At 46.8% G+C, this 16,774-nt stretch overlaps 1 protein-coding gene across 1 annotated transcript in view; it reads left to right on the forward strand.

Annotated features, from left to right (window-relative positions):
• The window catches only part of ANTXR1 (ANTXR cell adhesion molecule 1), a 551,130-nt gene that overhangs the window by 474,569 nt on the left and 59,787 nt on the right, over positions 1 to 16,774 (forward strand). Inside the window, exon 17 of the mRNA XM_078666668.1 lies at positions 11,879 to 11,959. Within this exon, the coding sequence (XP_078522794.1) occupies positions 11,879 to 11,959 (81 nt within the window). The remainder of the gene's footprint in view (positions 1 to 11,878; positions 11,960 to 16,774) is intronic.

The raw sequence follows: 16,774 nt of genomic DNA on the forward strand, positions 1-16,774 counted from the left end.
GCACTCTCCACTCCCTATGCACTCTCCACTCCCTATGCACTCTCCACTCTGCACTCCCTATGCACTCTCCACTCTCCACTCTCCATGCACTCTCCACTCCCTATGCACTCTCCACTCCCCACTCCCTATGCACTCTCCACTCCCTATGCACTCTCCACTCTCCACTCCCTATGCACTCCCCACTCCCTCGAGCTGCACTCCCTATGCACTCTCCACTCCCTATGCACTCTCCACTCCCTATGCACTCTCCCTTCCCTATGCACTCCCCACTCCCTATGCACTCTCCACTCCCTATGAACTCTGCACTCCCTATGCACTCTCCACTCCATATGCACTCTCCACTCCCTATGCACTCTCCACTCCCTATGCACTCTCCACTCCCTATGCACTCTCCACTCTCCACTCCCTATGCACTCTCCACTCCCTATGCACTCTTCACTCCCTATGCACTCTGCACTCCCTATGCACTCCCTATGCACTCTCCACCCCCTATGCACTCTCCACTCTCCACTCCCTATGCACTCTCCACTCTGCACTCCCTATGCACTCCCTATGCACTCTCCACTCTGCACTCCCTATGCACTCTGCACTCCCTACTCTGCACTCCCTATGCACTCTGCACGCCCTATGCACTCTGCACGCCCTATGCACTCTGCACTCTCCACTCCCTATGCACTCTGCACTCCCTATGCACTCTGCACTCCCTATGCACTCTGCACTCCCTATGCACTCTCCACTCCCTATGCACTCTGCACTCCCTATGCACTCTCCACTCCCTATGCACTCTCCACTCCCTATGCACTCTCCACTCCCTATGCACTCTCCACTCTCCACTCCCTATGCACTCTTCACTCCCTATGCACTCTTCACTCCCTATGCACTCTGCACTCCCTATGCACTCCCTATGCACTCTCCACCCCCTATGCACTCTCCACTCTCCACTCCCTATGCACTCTCCACTCTGCACTCCCTATGCACTCCCTATGCACTCTCCACTCTGCACTCCCTATGCACTCTGCACTCCCCACTCTGCACTCCCTATGCACTCTGCACGCCCTATGCACTCTGCACGCCCTATGCACTCTGCACTCTCCACTCCCTATGCACTCTGCACTCCCTATGCACTCTGCACTCCCTATGCACTCTGCACTCCCTATGCACTCTGCACTCCCTATGCACTCTCCACTCCCTATGCACTCTCCACTCCCTATGCACTCTCCACTCTCCACTCCCTATGCACTCTCCACTCTGCACTCTCCATGCACTCTGCACTCCCTATGCACTCTCTATGCACTCTCCACTCTGCACTCTCCATGCACTCTGCACTCCCTATGCACTCTCTATGCACTCTCTATGCACTCTCCACTCCCTATGCACTCTCCACTCCCTATGCACTCTCCACTCCCTATGCACTCTCCACTCCCTATGCACTCTCCACTCTCCACTCCCTATGCACTCTCCACTCCCTATGCACTCTCCACTCCCTATCCACTCTGCACTCCCTATCCACCCTGCACTCCCTATCCACCCTGCACTCCCTATCCACTCTGCACTCCCTATCCACTCTGCACTCCCTATCCACTCTGCACTCCCTATCCACTCTGCACTCTCTATGCACTCTCCACTCCCTATGCACTATGCACTCTCCACTCCCTATGCACTCTCCACTCTGCACTCCCTATGCACTCTCCACTCTGCACTCCCTATGCACTCTCCACTCCCTATGCACTCTCCACTCTCCACTCCCTATGCACTCTCCACTCCCTCGAGCTGCACTCCCTATGCACTCTCCACTCCCTATGCACTCTCCACTCCCTATGCACTCTCCACTCCCTATGCACTCTCCACTCCCTATGCACTCTCCACTCCCTATGCACTCTCCACTCTGCACTCCCTATGCACTCTCCACTCTGCACTCCCTATGCACTCTCCACTCCCTATGCACTCTCCACTCCGCACTCCCTATGCACTCTCCACTCCCTATGCACTCTCCACTCCCTATGCACTCTCCACTCCCTATGCACTCTCCACTCCCTATGCACTCTCCACTCCCTATGCACTCTCCACTCCCTATGCACTCTCCACTCCCTATCCACTCTGCACTCCCTATCCACCCTGCACTCCCTATCCACCCTGCACTCCCTATCCACCCTGCACTCCCTATCCACTCTGCACTCCCTATCCACTCTGCACTCCCTATGCACTCTCCCGTCCCTATGCACTCTCCACTCTCCACTCCCTATGCACTCTCCACTCCCTCGAGCTGCACTCCCTATGCACTCTCCACTCCCTATGCACTCTCCCCTCCCTATGCACTCTCCCCTCCCTATGCACTCTCCCCTCCCTATGCACTCTCCACTCCCTATGCACTCTTCACTCCCTATGCACTCTCCACTCCCTATGCACTCTCCACTCCCTATGCACTCTGCACTCTCCACTCTCCACTCCCTATGCACTCTCCACTCCCTATGCACTCTCCACTCCCTATGCACTCTCCACTCCCTATGCACTCTCCACTCCCTATGCACTCTCCACTCCCTATGCACTCTCCACTCTCCACTCCACTCCCTATGCACTCTTCACTCTCCACTCCCTATGCACTCTTCACTCCCTATGCACTCTTCACTCTCTATGCACTCTTCACTCCTTATGCACTCTCCACTCCCTATGCACTCTCCACTCTCCACTCCACTCCCTATGCACTCTGCACTCCCTATGCACTCTTCACTCTCCACTCCCTATGCACTCTTCACTCCCTATGAACTCTTCACTCTCTATGCACTCTTCACTCTCTATGCACTCTTCACTCTCCACTCCCTATGCACTCTTCACTCCCTATGCACTCTTCACTCCCTATGCACTCTTCACTCCCTATGCACTCTTCACTCCCTATGCACTCTTCACTCCTTATGCACTCTGCACTCCCTATGCACTCTGCACTCCTTATGCACTCTGCACTCCCTATGCACTCTCCACTCCCTATGCACTCTCCACTCCCTATGCACTCTCCACTCCCTATGCACTCTCCACTCTGCACTCCCTATGCACTCTCCACTCTCCACTCCCTATGCACTCTCCACTCCCCACTCTGCACTCCCTATGCACTCTCCACTCCCTATGCACTCTCCACTCCCTATGCACTCTCCACTCCCTCGAGCTGCACTCCCTATGCACTCTCCACTCCCTATGCACTCTCCACTCCCTATGCACTCTCCACTCCCTATGCACTCTCCACTCTCTATGCACTCTGCACTCCCTATCCACCCTGCACTCCCTATCCACTCTGCACTCCCTATCCACTCTGCACTCCCTATCCACTCTGCACTCCCTATCCACTCTGCACTCCCTACCCATTTGCTGTTAATCACCTTTGCAGCACGTACTTTATGGCCTCTGATGCTCTTCAGCGCTTTGCAGTGCGGTTAGGATATGAAGCGCTATATAAATTCAACTGTAATGCATTACGAAAAATGCCAAACCATGAAAAAACTCCCTGTTGCAAATCTTATGAGCAGTTTTACAAGTGTCTCACGAGGGGCACGAGATGCTTAGCCCATACGAGTCTATTTAGGCCGTTTGGGTACTGGACACCCGCAGTTTTAAGGACAGTAATAAAACGGACTGTAAAGTCGAACTGAAAGAATGAAAAGTTATGCATGCTGCAACAAAGGGGATCAGCCGAGCAATTTCACATCAGACAAACCACTGCGGAGTCCTCACTACAAATAAAGGGGCAAAAACTACTTTTAGCGCCTATGCACTTGATGAACAGCCAGATCGTGGCCTGTGTCTTCATCATGTATTTTTAACCAACGTACACTGAATTCACGTGCTCCACCACTAAAAAACAAGCACTCACCTGGGCTTCCTCGCATGGAATGACCAAAACAAACACAGAAGGAAAAAAAACGAAACTCCGCCCACCGCCGCGATGACGACATCGCAGAGACGGAGAGGGAAAAAATCGCGGGAACGCCCCCGAATCTGGTCCGGCCTTGACGGACAGATCCGGCTCCCAATGGCTAGCCTCCATTTATGGAGCTAGCTAATGGGAGGTGGGGGACGTTCCGATAGCCAATATGGTAAACAAAAGATTTCACCTGCGCGAACTGCTTGCGCAGATCGCCAGGTCGAAACCTAAAAAACTGAACAAGTTTGTAAAGAGACGGCTAGCAGAAACGGCCAACAGCACTTCCAAGGCTGCAGTGCCCTAAAGTGAAAGTAAGGACAGCACCACCTAGCGGCTGCTGGCAGCACTACACCTAAATAGAAAACACAGCTTCAAAACAAACAGCCCCAAAAAGCAGACACTTGCATAATCGTTCCTGTTGCCCAGCATGAATGAGAACTGGACAGGCCTCAGCGCAGATTCAGAAGGTGAGAGCGTGACGTGCCAGGTTTGTATCTCCACCCAAATTACATCACAAGCAAGGGCCATGAACAGCTCCCTTTCCGCATGCACATAGAGAATGCTATACAACCCCAAGTGGGGTGCCTACCTTTTGTAAGGCAAGAGACTGCAATGTTCACGCAGCAAAGAGCCACATAGAACATAAAGCTACACCAGCCAAGAGAAGTGTCAAGTAGCCAAGCAAGGTCCAGCAAACGTAATGGGACCGAAGGGACCAAGTAAGCCCCACGAAAACTGCAAGAAGAATATGCCTGGTGCACGCGCCCCCCAGTGGCTGTCTGATGCCACCGCAATTTGGGAGATTGCGCAGTACGCCCATGGTGGTGAAAGGCCACCACCGCAGAATGTTGCTTCAAAGGAGGAGTACCGGAACACTACCTGTCTTCCTGAAGGGGGAAGAGAGCATTGTACAACCCCTATTGGCAAGACACAACATAGTCAAGTGTGCATGTAGAGCACACACTCAGTAAAGGCCTAGCATGGCCCAAATGAAGGAGGAAGAGCCTCTATATCTCTACTGCAGAAGTATAGCCCACAGTGAGCCAAAGACGGCACTGAGTGTCCTCCCCCACACTGTCACAAAATGGAGTCACCAGTGGCCCCTTGCAGCCAAGAGGAGAGCTGCACACTCCAAGCGGCAAGCTGCCATCACCGCAACACATAAAAGAGAATGTGGCACGACGCCAAATCACGAAGAAGAAGAAGAGTGACAATCCTGTCACCCTGAAGAGCTGGACGAACACGGGTGCGCTGGAGAGGTCAACACGAGGAGCAGGAGGTCTAGCACCACTACAAGACAAGAGTGCACACACAGACGCAAGAAAGACACAAAGGTTGAGCGACTTCCCTGGAGGCAGCTCAATGGGAGAACCACATGTAAGCTGCCAGCAAGCGCAAACTGCGTCTCTACCCGAATGCTTCACAGTGCAACTCCCAGTTCCGGAGAGTCTGCAGTTTAAGTCAAATGGCATCCCTGCTCGCGACCACATATGCCATGGGAGAAGAACGACACCAGAAAATAATACATAGCTGCAAAATCCCTCCAGTCATCCTCACTCCAGTCAAATCATCACCACCTGTCGTCCAGGTCTGATGGCATCCCCAACAACATTCCCATGTGAATCACCCAATCCAGCAAAGGAGCAAATCATCACCAGGGTGGAGCCTTGCAACACAAAGCATCAAGAGACCAAGTGTCCAGGGACTATCTGATCACCCATCTGCCCTTGTGACCTGTTGGCAAGCACACCAACCATTAAGTCATCTATCCTGGCGAGTGTACGGACAACGTAATTGGATCCTGTCAGTGATCCTGTAGTGGCCCCAGGCAGCCCACAAGCAGCCCTGCACAGTCAGCGCGGTACAGTGGCAGCCCCACATAAGGTCCTCAGGGACATTTCTGCACCAAGGGATCCTGGTACGAGAGATGGTCTGGAAGCGGCTCCACCGACAAGGTACCGAGAGGCACCGGGTCTTCAAAGGAGAATGTCCCAAGCATTGTCAACGCCATCCCAGTCCTGGCAAGACTTGTCATCACAGTGCCCAGTTGCCCCAAGGGAAGACTCTGTAGCAGGATTACACTGAAGCTCTAGATGCACCATGAGTGACACCAACAGAATCAACGCAAGAGCACACAGGTCCAGCCAACAATGTGTCAGTGGACATTGATTCAAAGGACAGGCTGCCAAAGAATCTAGACTTCATTGACACATCGTTCATGCCCAGTTGTAGCTGGTTAAATTATGGACATGTGCCAAGATGCCCGGATGTTCCCAGCTGCCCCTGTCCACCGTTATCCAGCTGCACTTGTCCACAGTGGTCCTGCATACTGCCTCTTAAGGCCGAAAGTCTGAGTGGTGTCTTATGTGAATAGTTCATTTCTATAGGTTGGACTTTGTTTTGTTTCATTAATGTTTGAGAGGAATGTATTGCCCTGCTGGACACGTTCTAGTGTCTCAGCTGGCACTTAGTTTACCAGCCACTCCTTGAAGGGCTGGACACACACACACCCCATACCCATTGAACACAGGCTTCACAAGTGACGTTGGCATGCTAATAAAAGGGCCGGAGTGCACGTGCTCGTGGCCAGTTAATCAGCATACTCAATGTGTCTGCGTCACTCCTTTTAGTAGCATGTGGGGCCAGGGCCCACAACTCTACAGTGGCATCAGAAAAAGCCAACGGTTTTCTCATTTCTAGGCAGCACTCACAACACTGTGGAACTCTGTGTAACTGGTGTCCTTGCACCACTAGAACAAAATAAAAGTCGTAGCCATGAGAACAGTTCCTGAAGGAGTCAGACGTAGTGGGTAAAATTCTCTTTAAAGGAATATAAATGCTTGCCAAATCCACCCTTTACCACTGCAAGTCTCAGAAGCAGTTTTGAGTGTTGGTGGGGCAAAATTAAACGTCAGACAGGCTCTCTAATGATGCATCGACTCCATGGGGACTATTATGACAAGGAAGCCCTTTCATAATATGGCCCTTGATGTTCTTCCCTGCCATTGCCATTCACTAGACCTGCCGGTGCCAATGCAAGACACTACTCAAGTTGCATCGCAGGACCTCTTCTATGGTTATATTTTATACTTAATGAACATAGACGAGATGAATGACAGCACGAAGAATGCACGCTCTCAGCTCAAATCGACATAATAATTAAAACAAGAAAGGTAAAACAGTGGATGCCAATGGGCTGACGGAATCTATGTCCACCCACTGGGCAAGGCTCAGAAGCTCATGTTATTATATGGTTACTTTAATATCACAATAGAATTGTAAGATATCACACGCACCATAACAATATGAAGTTGGTTACAGTAAGCAGTAAATGGTGATTTTCACGATAGATTAGAATATGTGTATTCCTGCTCTTGAAAGTGCTGGAATCCATTTAGCCTTTGGTTTATCTTCGAACCCATCAAAAATGACTAGGCCTATTGTCAAAATGTTTTTCATCTTGTTGCAACTTTTTCAGGGAATGCACCTTTACTTTATTCACCCTTTGGAGCGGGCCATCTAACTGTGTTATAGAGAATCATTGTATGGTACCCTAACACACATGTTTGTTAGAACAAGCAGGCCATATTCTGACCAATCAGAACACTCAAAGTGAGAGTGTTAACTGGTGATGAAGGCCTGTTTGAGATTGCTTTGAAGCTTGTGATGTGTAAATCATCCATCAGGATGTGACCCTTAGACTTTTTCAACTGATGCTTCTTAGCTTTTTTTATGTTGCTCATTATGATGTCACGTGCATACCAACCTTTTTTTTTTATCAAATAGATTTAGGAGCAGCATCCAGTTATGTATTTTTTTTTCTCAAAGTTAACCCTCCTGAGTAGCAGTTGTAAACCACTCGTGTTCAGTACCATCATGTTATTGAGATAAGTGTCGTTTGCCCTTGGTGTGAACCCTTGCCTTTGGTTCAAGATGCATCAATTGGGTAGAAGACTACAACTGCATCACACTCCCACTTTAATCAAAGAGAAATGTATTTGAACTGAAAAACAGCCATTATGGATAAAACAAAAACATATCTTCAAGTATTCGTACATCAATAACAGCTTGGGGTCACCCAAAGATGCCTCACTACCATGTATCAGTGCTTAATTTGTAACAAAATAAGTGCCAGGGCCCACGTTAGCAGGCCACTGCAGCTTGCACCGCCCATTGCCCCTGTCAGAGCTGCCAATGACATTGCCAATACAACTACTAACCGTCACACTCCTAAAAGTTTAACAGTTCAGACTATTCCAGGCCCCCAAAGGTATAAGAATAGCTTGGGCGGCAGGTATTAGCTCTTAATGTATATTGAATTAATAAGCAGCTGTTGTTGTACTAATTTCTAAATTGAACAAACAGTGCCACCAGGTGGCAGAGGCATAAATGCCAGTGTTGACAATTAAGTGCCGGTGTCAAGCACCAGAAACTACCAACGCAAATTAAGCACTGCAAGTAATGCCAACCACAGAAGGTTGGTCATCGCTATCTTACAATTATGAGGTTTACAAAATTTGTATCAGTCTTTCCTCTCTTGCCATCAATGCCTCAGTGCTCCTATATATCACCTCTAGTTTCTTTTATACTCATTGGATGTACAGCATAGAAAAAGAGAATGAAAGATAATGAAGTTGTTCTGCTACAAGATTTACTACTGTTCAGCATTAATAGGTCCAGACATGAGTGGCACAGTGTAAGTTGCACATGGACCTAAATTTAACCATTAACTCCTTGACACGCTTCAGTTGTCGAATATACTATGGTAACAGGATCCTGAGGTCCTTCATGACTTTGGGGCAAAAGTGAGCTGTGCTCACTGTGTACCAAATGGAGACGTGTGGAAATGTTGTGTTGTTGTAAATGTGGAAAAGTGGAAGACATCCCACTAGACACTGCTTAGGAGAGAGCGGTGATGATGAGGTCATAATGCCTCGACCGGAAGTCATCCATTGGCCTAAATTTGCACGAGCTCGATATCTATCAAATTGATGACTGTGTGTACTATTACAAGACATGTGCGTTCCGAACTCAGCAACCCGACCAGCCAGAATATTTTGTTCTTATGAAAGGACTTTGTACCAATTAGTAAACCAATTGGGAACTCTTGCCGCCGATTGGAAGGCCGTATCCTTGCCCCATGGCCCCCTCCTCCCACCCATTTCACAACGTTAGGTTCGTCACAGTTCGGCATGCCAGGGACTGAGTGTGTCCAGATGTTCAGTCACTCCAAAGCCGGTACTCATCAAGAATATGGCAGCTGGATTTCTGTCGGGGTTTGGATAGGCTTTTAATTCGCATGCACAAGTCAATTTTTGTAATCGCATTATAATCATCACATAGCAAAAAACAACGTCGCCATGGTTTCTGTTGTGTTTCAGTCAGCTGGGGCAAAACTAACAGTCTAAAACGCCATCTTGAAATGGGTCATCATTCAGGGTTTGAACGTCTGTGAGCCTGTAAATCCAACAACAGCCAGACCATAAGAGACTAGCAAAGCTAGTGAAAGATTTGGCATGTACACAACAAACGTCATGTGAACATATGATAAGACTTTGAAATCCAAAGAAGGGCTCCTTACTTTTTCACTTTAGTACATTAGGTTGCATCACTACATTGAGTGAGCATAACATTGTTTGTAAAGATTAACGCAACTTCAATGATCCTCCCCACCGCTTGACAATGGTTTCCACGAGAAAAACAAATAGACTCATTTGGCATGTGCACTTTATGTATAGCAATATTATATCATGTGAAGCAACATCATCATTTATTAATGACAAACAAGTGACTTTTTCTAAAGCAGATTTCCTGAACTGCATCTTGTCATTACTTCAAAAACTCTCAAGTTTGACAGGCAAGGAATATGAAGCGCAGTGAAGTAAAGTGTTACTGGAATTTGAGATCAGGTTTATTGGTTACATGTTTGCAATACAGCCACTAACATCAAAAGAACCATGCTTTAGGGTTTATTGTCTTTCGGGAAGCTTAATAAACACACTGGGGCATTTTCACAAGAAAATGTGGAGTGTGGAGCCGCGCCAAATTTAGCAGCACCACTCTCTGACATTTTCAAAATGCAGGGATGTGCTGTATTCACAAGAATATGGCGTACCCCTGTGTTCTCCCTAGCGCTGGTGCTAAATGTAGCTACCTAGCGGCAACACAGGCACCCTTGCACCTGAGTGCAGAGTCCGGAATCCTCTCAATGGCACTTATGAAGAGGAACAACCACACCTGTTGTGACGGAAAGGACAGGTGCGCTTTGGAAATCCGCTCTGTCTGATGTGATGGATCACCAACCTGGGAAGAAAGTTGAATCCTGCCTCCCATCAGTTGGACATGCAATACTAAGAGCAAACTAAAGTGGATTGGTGGCTGCTGTAGCAGGGGAAGAGGAACTGGAGGACTGATTCTCTTATTGGCATGCATGCTGCCTGGCAGACCCAAGTCCATGCCCTCAGTAGAGCTGAGGTACCTGTTGTACTATTAGGAATGCTGTCTCTGGGAGAAAAGTGGGTAGGGAGTGAGAGAGATTGCTGAAGATGACAAGGAAAGAGGACAAACTGAGGCAAAGCAAGGATAAGCTGATTGCACTGTGACAGAAAAAAATGTGGTCACAAAGTAGGGCATGAACACAAAAGAAATAACCCCAAATTGGAACCAAATATCACTCAAGGATGGTAGGCAAAAGCACATGCAGAGCTGTCTCTCACTCTCCTTCATCCACACTATGAAAAAGAGCAGCCACACGATAACAGCAACATGGTATAACCACAGCACCAAAACACTCCCCACCACACTGAAGTAGTCCTCACAGCGGCCATGCTGCATTCCCTCACCCTTCCAACACATCAATGCCTTACATGCTGAGGTGTCCTAGCGGGCTCGTTTCCACTCCACGTGAAACCGAGGCACAGTTACATATAATACCATACAAGCAAAGCTCTGGTCATCACACAGAACACTGCACCAGGTGCCGCACAGGCCACTCTACAATGCATTAACAGGCTACCTGACATCAAACCAATTTTCAGGTGCATGGAGTGCAACATAAACACATTTACAATACAAAGATAAGAAACTGAGGAAAACAAAAGAGATGTAGGTGGGAGAATAAACAGAACTGAATGCAGGACTGAGGAAAAATAAATTGTGAATGCTGGGAAGTCAGAGGCCACTCAACACAGGAACAAGATGCATAGCTAGAGTAAAATAAAATAAATAGGATGCAGGCAGTGCAAATTGATAATGAGCACTCATGAAAAGACAGCAACAAATACAGTGAGCAGCAATCAGCCTACGTGAAGGTACTTTTGGTATGTAACACATTGTTGATTACTGGATCATATAAGTGGTCAATTGCCCCTTACAATGATGCACACATAGAATAATGCATCCAGTAATGGTCTGGTCAATTATACCTTTCAGTGCGTTTACTGGAGGTATTTCAATTTATATCATGCACTATAAAAATCTCCCTCCTTTAACCCAATCTATGTCTGTGTCACTATTTCCTTACTCCACATTTGCTTCTGTCGAAGGCGCTCTCTACCCCCACACTCCTTTACTTATTTTCTACCATTTTTTTCATACAAAGCTGAAAAATATCACATAACTTTGTTAAGATTGGTTGACGGGCATTGCACATAATTATCACTATAGATTTTCTATTCCTAACTCCACATAGATGTTCTTACGCGGTACATAGATCTTGAAGGGACATAGATGTGGAGTTAGGAATAGTGCATTTATACTTCCCTGTATGCACTTAACTTTGGATACTTCGTCACTCGATATTCTGTCCTTGATATTTTTTACCACGATATTCTGAGTTTCCATATTCACAGAACATGTGAATGGAAGAAAATATAATATCTATGTTGACTGCAGTTAAGGGCATTGAGAATATGTACTCACACTTACAACCATTTTCTCAATCCCTGTCTCATTCTCCCTCGATTGCAGGGGAAGCTGGACGCCCTGTGGGTGCTGCTGCGGAAGGGTTATGACCGCGTATCTGTGATGCGCCCCCAGGCCGGAGACAAGGTAAGACAACAGTTTTGTCAACTCGTTTGGCTCTTGACTGGCCTCTGTGCATTGTGGCAGACAAGGCATCTGATGTCCTCATGATAAATATTCGCTAAATAGACTTTTCATTCATATTGGACCATTACCCGGTATTTGTAAAGCGCAAATATAGGGTCTCAAGGCGCTCGGGCCATCGGGGAGATTAAGTGAGCTATTGCCCAACGTCACATGATGCTGAGCTGATCTGCCTCTGGCGCTGGGGATTGAACTTTGAGCTCCGCGCTCCGGAGTCACCCGCCCTGGCCGCTGCGCCACATCCTGCTAGAGGCACCCATTCTGGCGGGAGGAAGGTGACACCAGAATAGGTGCCTATAGCAGGGCGAAACCTTTGACGAATGTTTGACCTAAAAGGCTCTCCTCGTCCCATACCTCCATGAAGAATTCTTGTCCTAAAATTGAGGACCATATCATATACTTTGACGAGAAATTAGGAACTGGTACCGTATGTCTTGAGTGAACACTGAGTGAGTGCTGACACTATTCTTGGGAATCCAAAAAGGAAAAAATAAAATCCTAGTCCTGAAAAAAGCCCCAGACCCTTGTGTGGGCCCTTGTTGGGGTGAAACAGTCGACCTGAATAGGACCCAGGCAACCTAATGGTGCCTCAAGTGTCCCATGTTTGTTTTTTAATCACCCCTACACCACCTATTAATAAATATTGGATTTTAAATGGAGGTGTACGGGGTTCTTAATTCTTAGGATCCCCATCTCTCAGATACATCCCTAAACAGTCCCTCTGCTCACAGCAAGGCCCGGCCACTAACCACTAGAGTATTCTCTGGCGAGCACAGGATGGCCAATGATGAAGAATGACAACCAGGTGGTGTGTGAGGCCATCCCAAAACTTTTTCAGAAAAATCCTTCTGTAGGGTCCCTCCTTTAGCCATTGGAAAAAGTCATTCTGTTATTGAATGGAATGGAGGATGTCTGGTTTTCATAATTGAAGAGCCTGAGTTGTGGTATGTTTGCTTTTTATGATTGTGTGTATTAAAATGGAGAATGCAAACGGGTACCCACAGGTGGTCTCTTTCATTTCCTCAGAAATTATTAAGACAATGTTAGAGGGTTTTTGTGTGTGAGGTGTTGACCACAGCCATTCTTCATAACTAAGCGGATGCACGAATTAGTGGCCGTCTATGTCCCAGGCACTCCTGAGATCACACCAAACATACCTGCAGGTCAAATGGGAACTCATTGATTCTTCTGTAACCCGGTTGAGGCAGAAATAACAGCTTTGCTATGTGTTCCGATGCCCCCCCCCCCCCCCAACTGCTAGCTGGTACCTGAGTATGAGAAAGCTCCTACTTGGGGTTCTAAGTGTGAAGATGTTTTCACCTCTGAAATCCTGTCACTCCCTGGAAGAAAGGAGGTGGCATGGTACTCCATAATGTGGTTATTTTAGAGAGCATGATGAAGAATGAAACAGTGTTCTGACAGAGGAGAAAAAGTGTTGGAAGGGGCAAATGTGTCCAATCAGTTATGGGTGGGTGTACATAACTGATGTTCTTGAACATAGCTCTCATGGTTTGAGAGGTACTTTAGAATGTGAGTCGGAGTGCATCTGTTGTCTGTAGTTTCCTGACTCTGTCATTTGGTTCAGATCTCAAGGGCAGCTTGAGGATATTCCTCGCTCTTGGAAGTTGTACTCCTAGGGATCTGCCTCTGTGTTTTGTCTGCTTAAACAAACTTTGAAACATCTAATTGCCTCTGACAAGTAGAGCCTTACTAGCTGCAGTGCAGGGTGGAGTTAATATCTGCCTTATACTGGAGGAAACCTGGGGGCATATCAACAAGCGGCAGCGCTAATTATCGCTCTTACCGTGAGGATTTTTATCGCCAGCTATCACAGATAATTATCGCCATGCTAGCGCTGTATTAACAACGCATAGCGCAATGGCAATAATTATTCCAGTGATAGCAATGTTTTCCATGGAAGATCCCTGGTTTTCCAGCAATGTTCCATGGAAAAGTGCGATATCCTTGGTGATAGGGCCTGTGGTCGTAGTCACACAATCTACCCCCCATGTTAGGTATGCCTTAGTTAGGAATTTAACTGACGTTAAATTCCTGCGTTAAGGCATACTTAACATGATTTTAAATATCGCTAACCCTTGTTGTTAATGACGAAGCTGGGTTAGCGATATTTTCCCAAGGTAGTCTTCTCAGGCACGCCTCCTTTGCATCTCATTAGCGATGCGATGGGAGGCGTGCTGACAAGGGGTGCTAATGCAAGGATACACGCGCTAGCGTGTCCTTGTCGATAATGCAATAATATTATCGCTGCTTTTTGCCCAAAAACGGGCTCTAAAGCGGCAATAATATTATCCCCGCCCCTTGTTAATATGCCCCTTGGTCTTTAGATTCAGATATTGTTTATACAGGGTTTAGTAACAATTCTGGGCCTGTGAGGGCTCAACCTCCACACGTGGGGGGGAGGGGAGGCGTCCCTGGGTAGGGTACCTATCTACATCACCGGGAGAAAAAGCTCTTGAGACCCTATCCCCATGGTTAAAACTTTCAACACACCTTCTGGTTCTTTTTCCTAAAGAGAACTGAGCAGGTAACGCAAGCGGTTCCAGAGACTTCCCACCGCTGGTAGCACACACAGAGGTGGCATGAGCAGAGTGTGTTTCCCATGCAAAACACAGAGGTGTTGCAGGTCAGCTGCTTCAGGCAACTAATGTCTGGACGTGCTTGGCTTAATGCCAGTATTGCAGCATAAGCTACCCGAAATGAAGTAAGACGAAAGGAAGAGAAAAACAACAAAGATCAAAATTCCAAGCGCATTTTGGCAGCGGCTCAGCATTAGGAAATCGCTGAGGACAAGTGAAGATGGTTCCTGCGGAAAAAAGGGAACTGGCACGTGATGTGTATGATGCACTTACTCGTGCATGAATGATACTGTTACATAGATCTATGAATTAATAACCTTTGAAGCAGTTTCTGGTCCCACGAATGGGTGTCAGTGCACCCAAATGTTTGAGAACGAGAAATAACCCTTCCTCATTTTTTAAAAGACAGAACAGGAAATTAAATGGCGCCAGAGGCATATTTGCTCTGCTTATCAACTGTATTACACATGAAGTACAGTTCATTCAGCTGCACTCCATGGATTCTTTATCGAGGGGCAAAACAGGCAAGTAAAACACTGCCATAGATACTAGAATGGATAACCAAAATGTGCAGTCGGCTCCCACAGTTGGCCCGTTAAAGTTAAAGTTGTATCCATGCTGGATAAGTTACCAGGTAATGTGGAGTGAGGTGCCCACCATGGAGAACAAGATGGACGCCGATAAGGCAGCTCCTTTGCTGCAAATGCCTAATGTGAGGAGCGCATCCAGGAACAGCTAGCTAAGAGGAGGACCTGCCGATGCTCGTGGCCATCTTTGTCTATGGCCCCAATGCTCAACCTACTGTGGGATGTGATGTTATGTGTGGCAGCAGATCTCTGCTTCTGCCTCCACTTGCTCAGAAGCCAGGTGACCATCTTGCCAAAACATGTGTCTCCCCTCCATCCGCACCGGAAATGCAATGTTCACTTAATTACGCCAGTGTGCCCATACATTCATCTGCTTAATCTTTGGTCTTTGAGGCCTTTCATTCATCAAACTTTATTGTGTTTAAAGTTGGCCTTATAGGCCCACGCTGGTCCTTTGTCCCAGAAGTCTGAGCTGGGATATTTTCTTTTGGAAAGATATTTTTAAATCCATTATTTTAATCTCACGGAGATGTCTTCTACTGCCCTCTCAATGCAATAAAGCAATCTTAGGCATCCCCTTGTTACTTCTTTGTTCTTCTTCTTAATAAGAGTACTCTGACTAACTTTTGAAACGTAGTCTGCAGAGAAGAAATACTACTGTTCTTCCTTCAGATGAGCACAGAAACAGATTCCACCTACTTTAGGATCAAAACAGCCTCTGAAAGAAAGACTTTCACATCTTTCCATCTCGGCTGTAGAGATAAACAAAAAAGACCCAGACATAAGTCTGTTACAACCATTCCCTTTTTGATATAGCGATTGAATAATACATTTTATTTCTCACACTGGTTTTTGTTAGGATCAAGAGGAGTACCCTTTCCACCCACCTTGAGATTGGATTGGGAATTAGGTCTAAGGGTAAATGACTAAAGATCCACCTTGTCCAGCTAACCACAGTTTCCCTCTTTTTTAACATGCCTGGAGTCAACTGTTAACCGTTCACTTAAGTTGAAAAACCTGGTATTGTATTATGATATTATTGTTACACCCTTATCATATGTGGTATGAGGAGTAAAATAAAAGTTCATTTCTCACACCTTGCGTTATTAGGAAAAAGAAAATAGCTTAATGAAGTCATCTTGAGATCATTTTTGGGATAAGCTCATAGATTAAGAATTGAAGATTCGTAAAAGTCAAACTAGAAACATTGCTTACTTGGCAACCTGCGAATATATAATTTTAAGTATTTTAAAATGTCCCTCTCAGATCTCTCTTCACTCTCAAAACACCTTAATAAATGGGGACCAAACGCCTTCAAATTCACATTACCCAAATGTATTAAAATATGCCACTAGAAACTTCAAACACAATTTAGTGAGAGAATTCCCAGAAACAGTGTTTGCCTGTCCACATCAGTGGTTCTGAATGGTTCACTCAAAACCGACCTAATTCTCTTCACTTTCAGTGTTGACCTTTGGCTAACACACTGCACAAGGGCCTTTATACTTATAGCTCGTTAATGCCCAATATTCCCTATGGTCACTTCAGAGGCTACTGCTCACTTCACTCTTTAA

This window comes from Lissotriton helveticus, chromosome 11 (genome assembly GCF_964261635.1).
Source record: "Lissotriton helveticus chromosome 11, aLisHel1.1, whole genome shotgun sequence".
NCBI classification, from domain to species: Eukaryota; Metazoa; Chordata; class Amphibia; order Caudata; family Salamandridae; genus Lissotriton; species Lissotriton helveticus.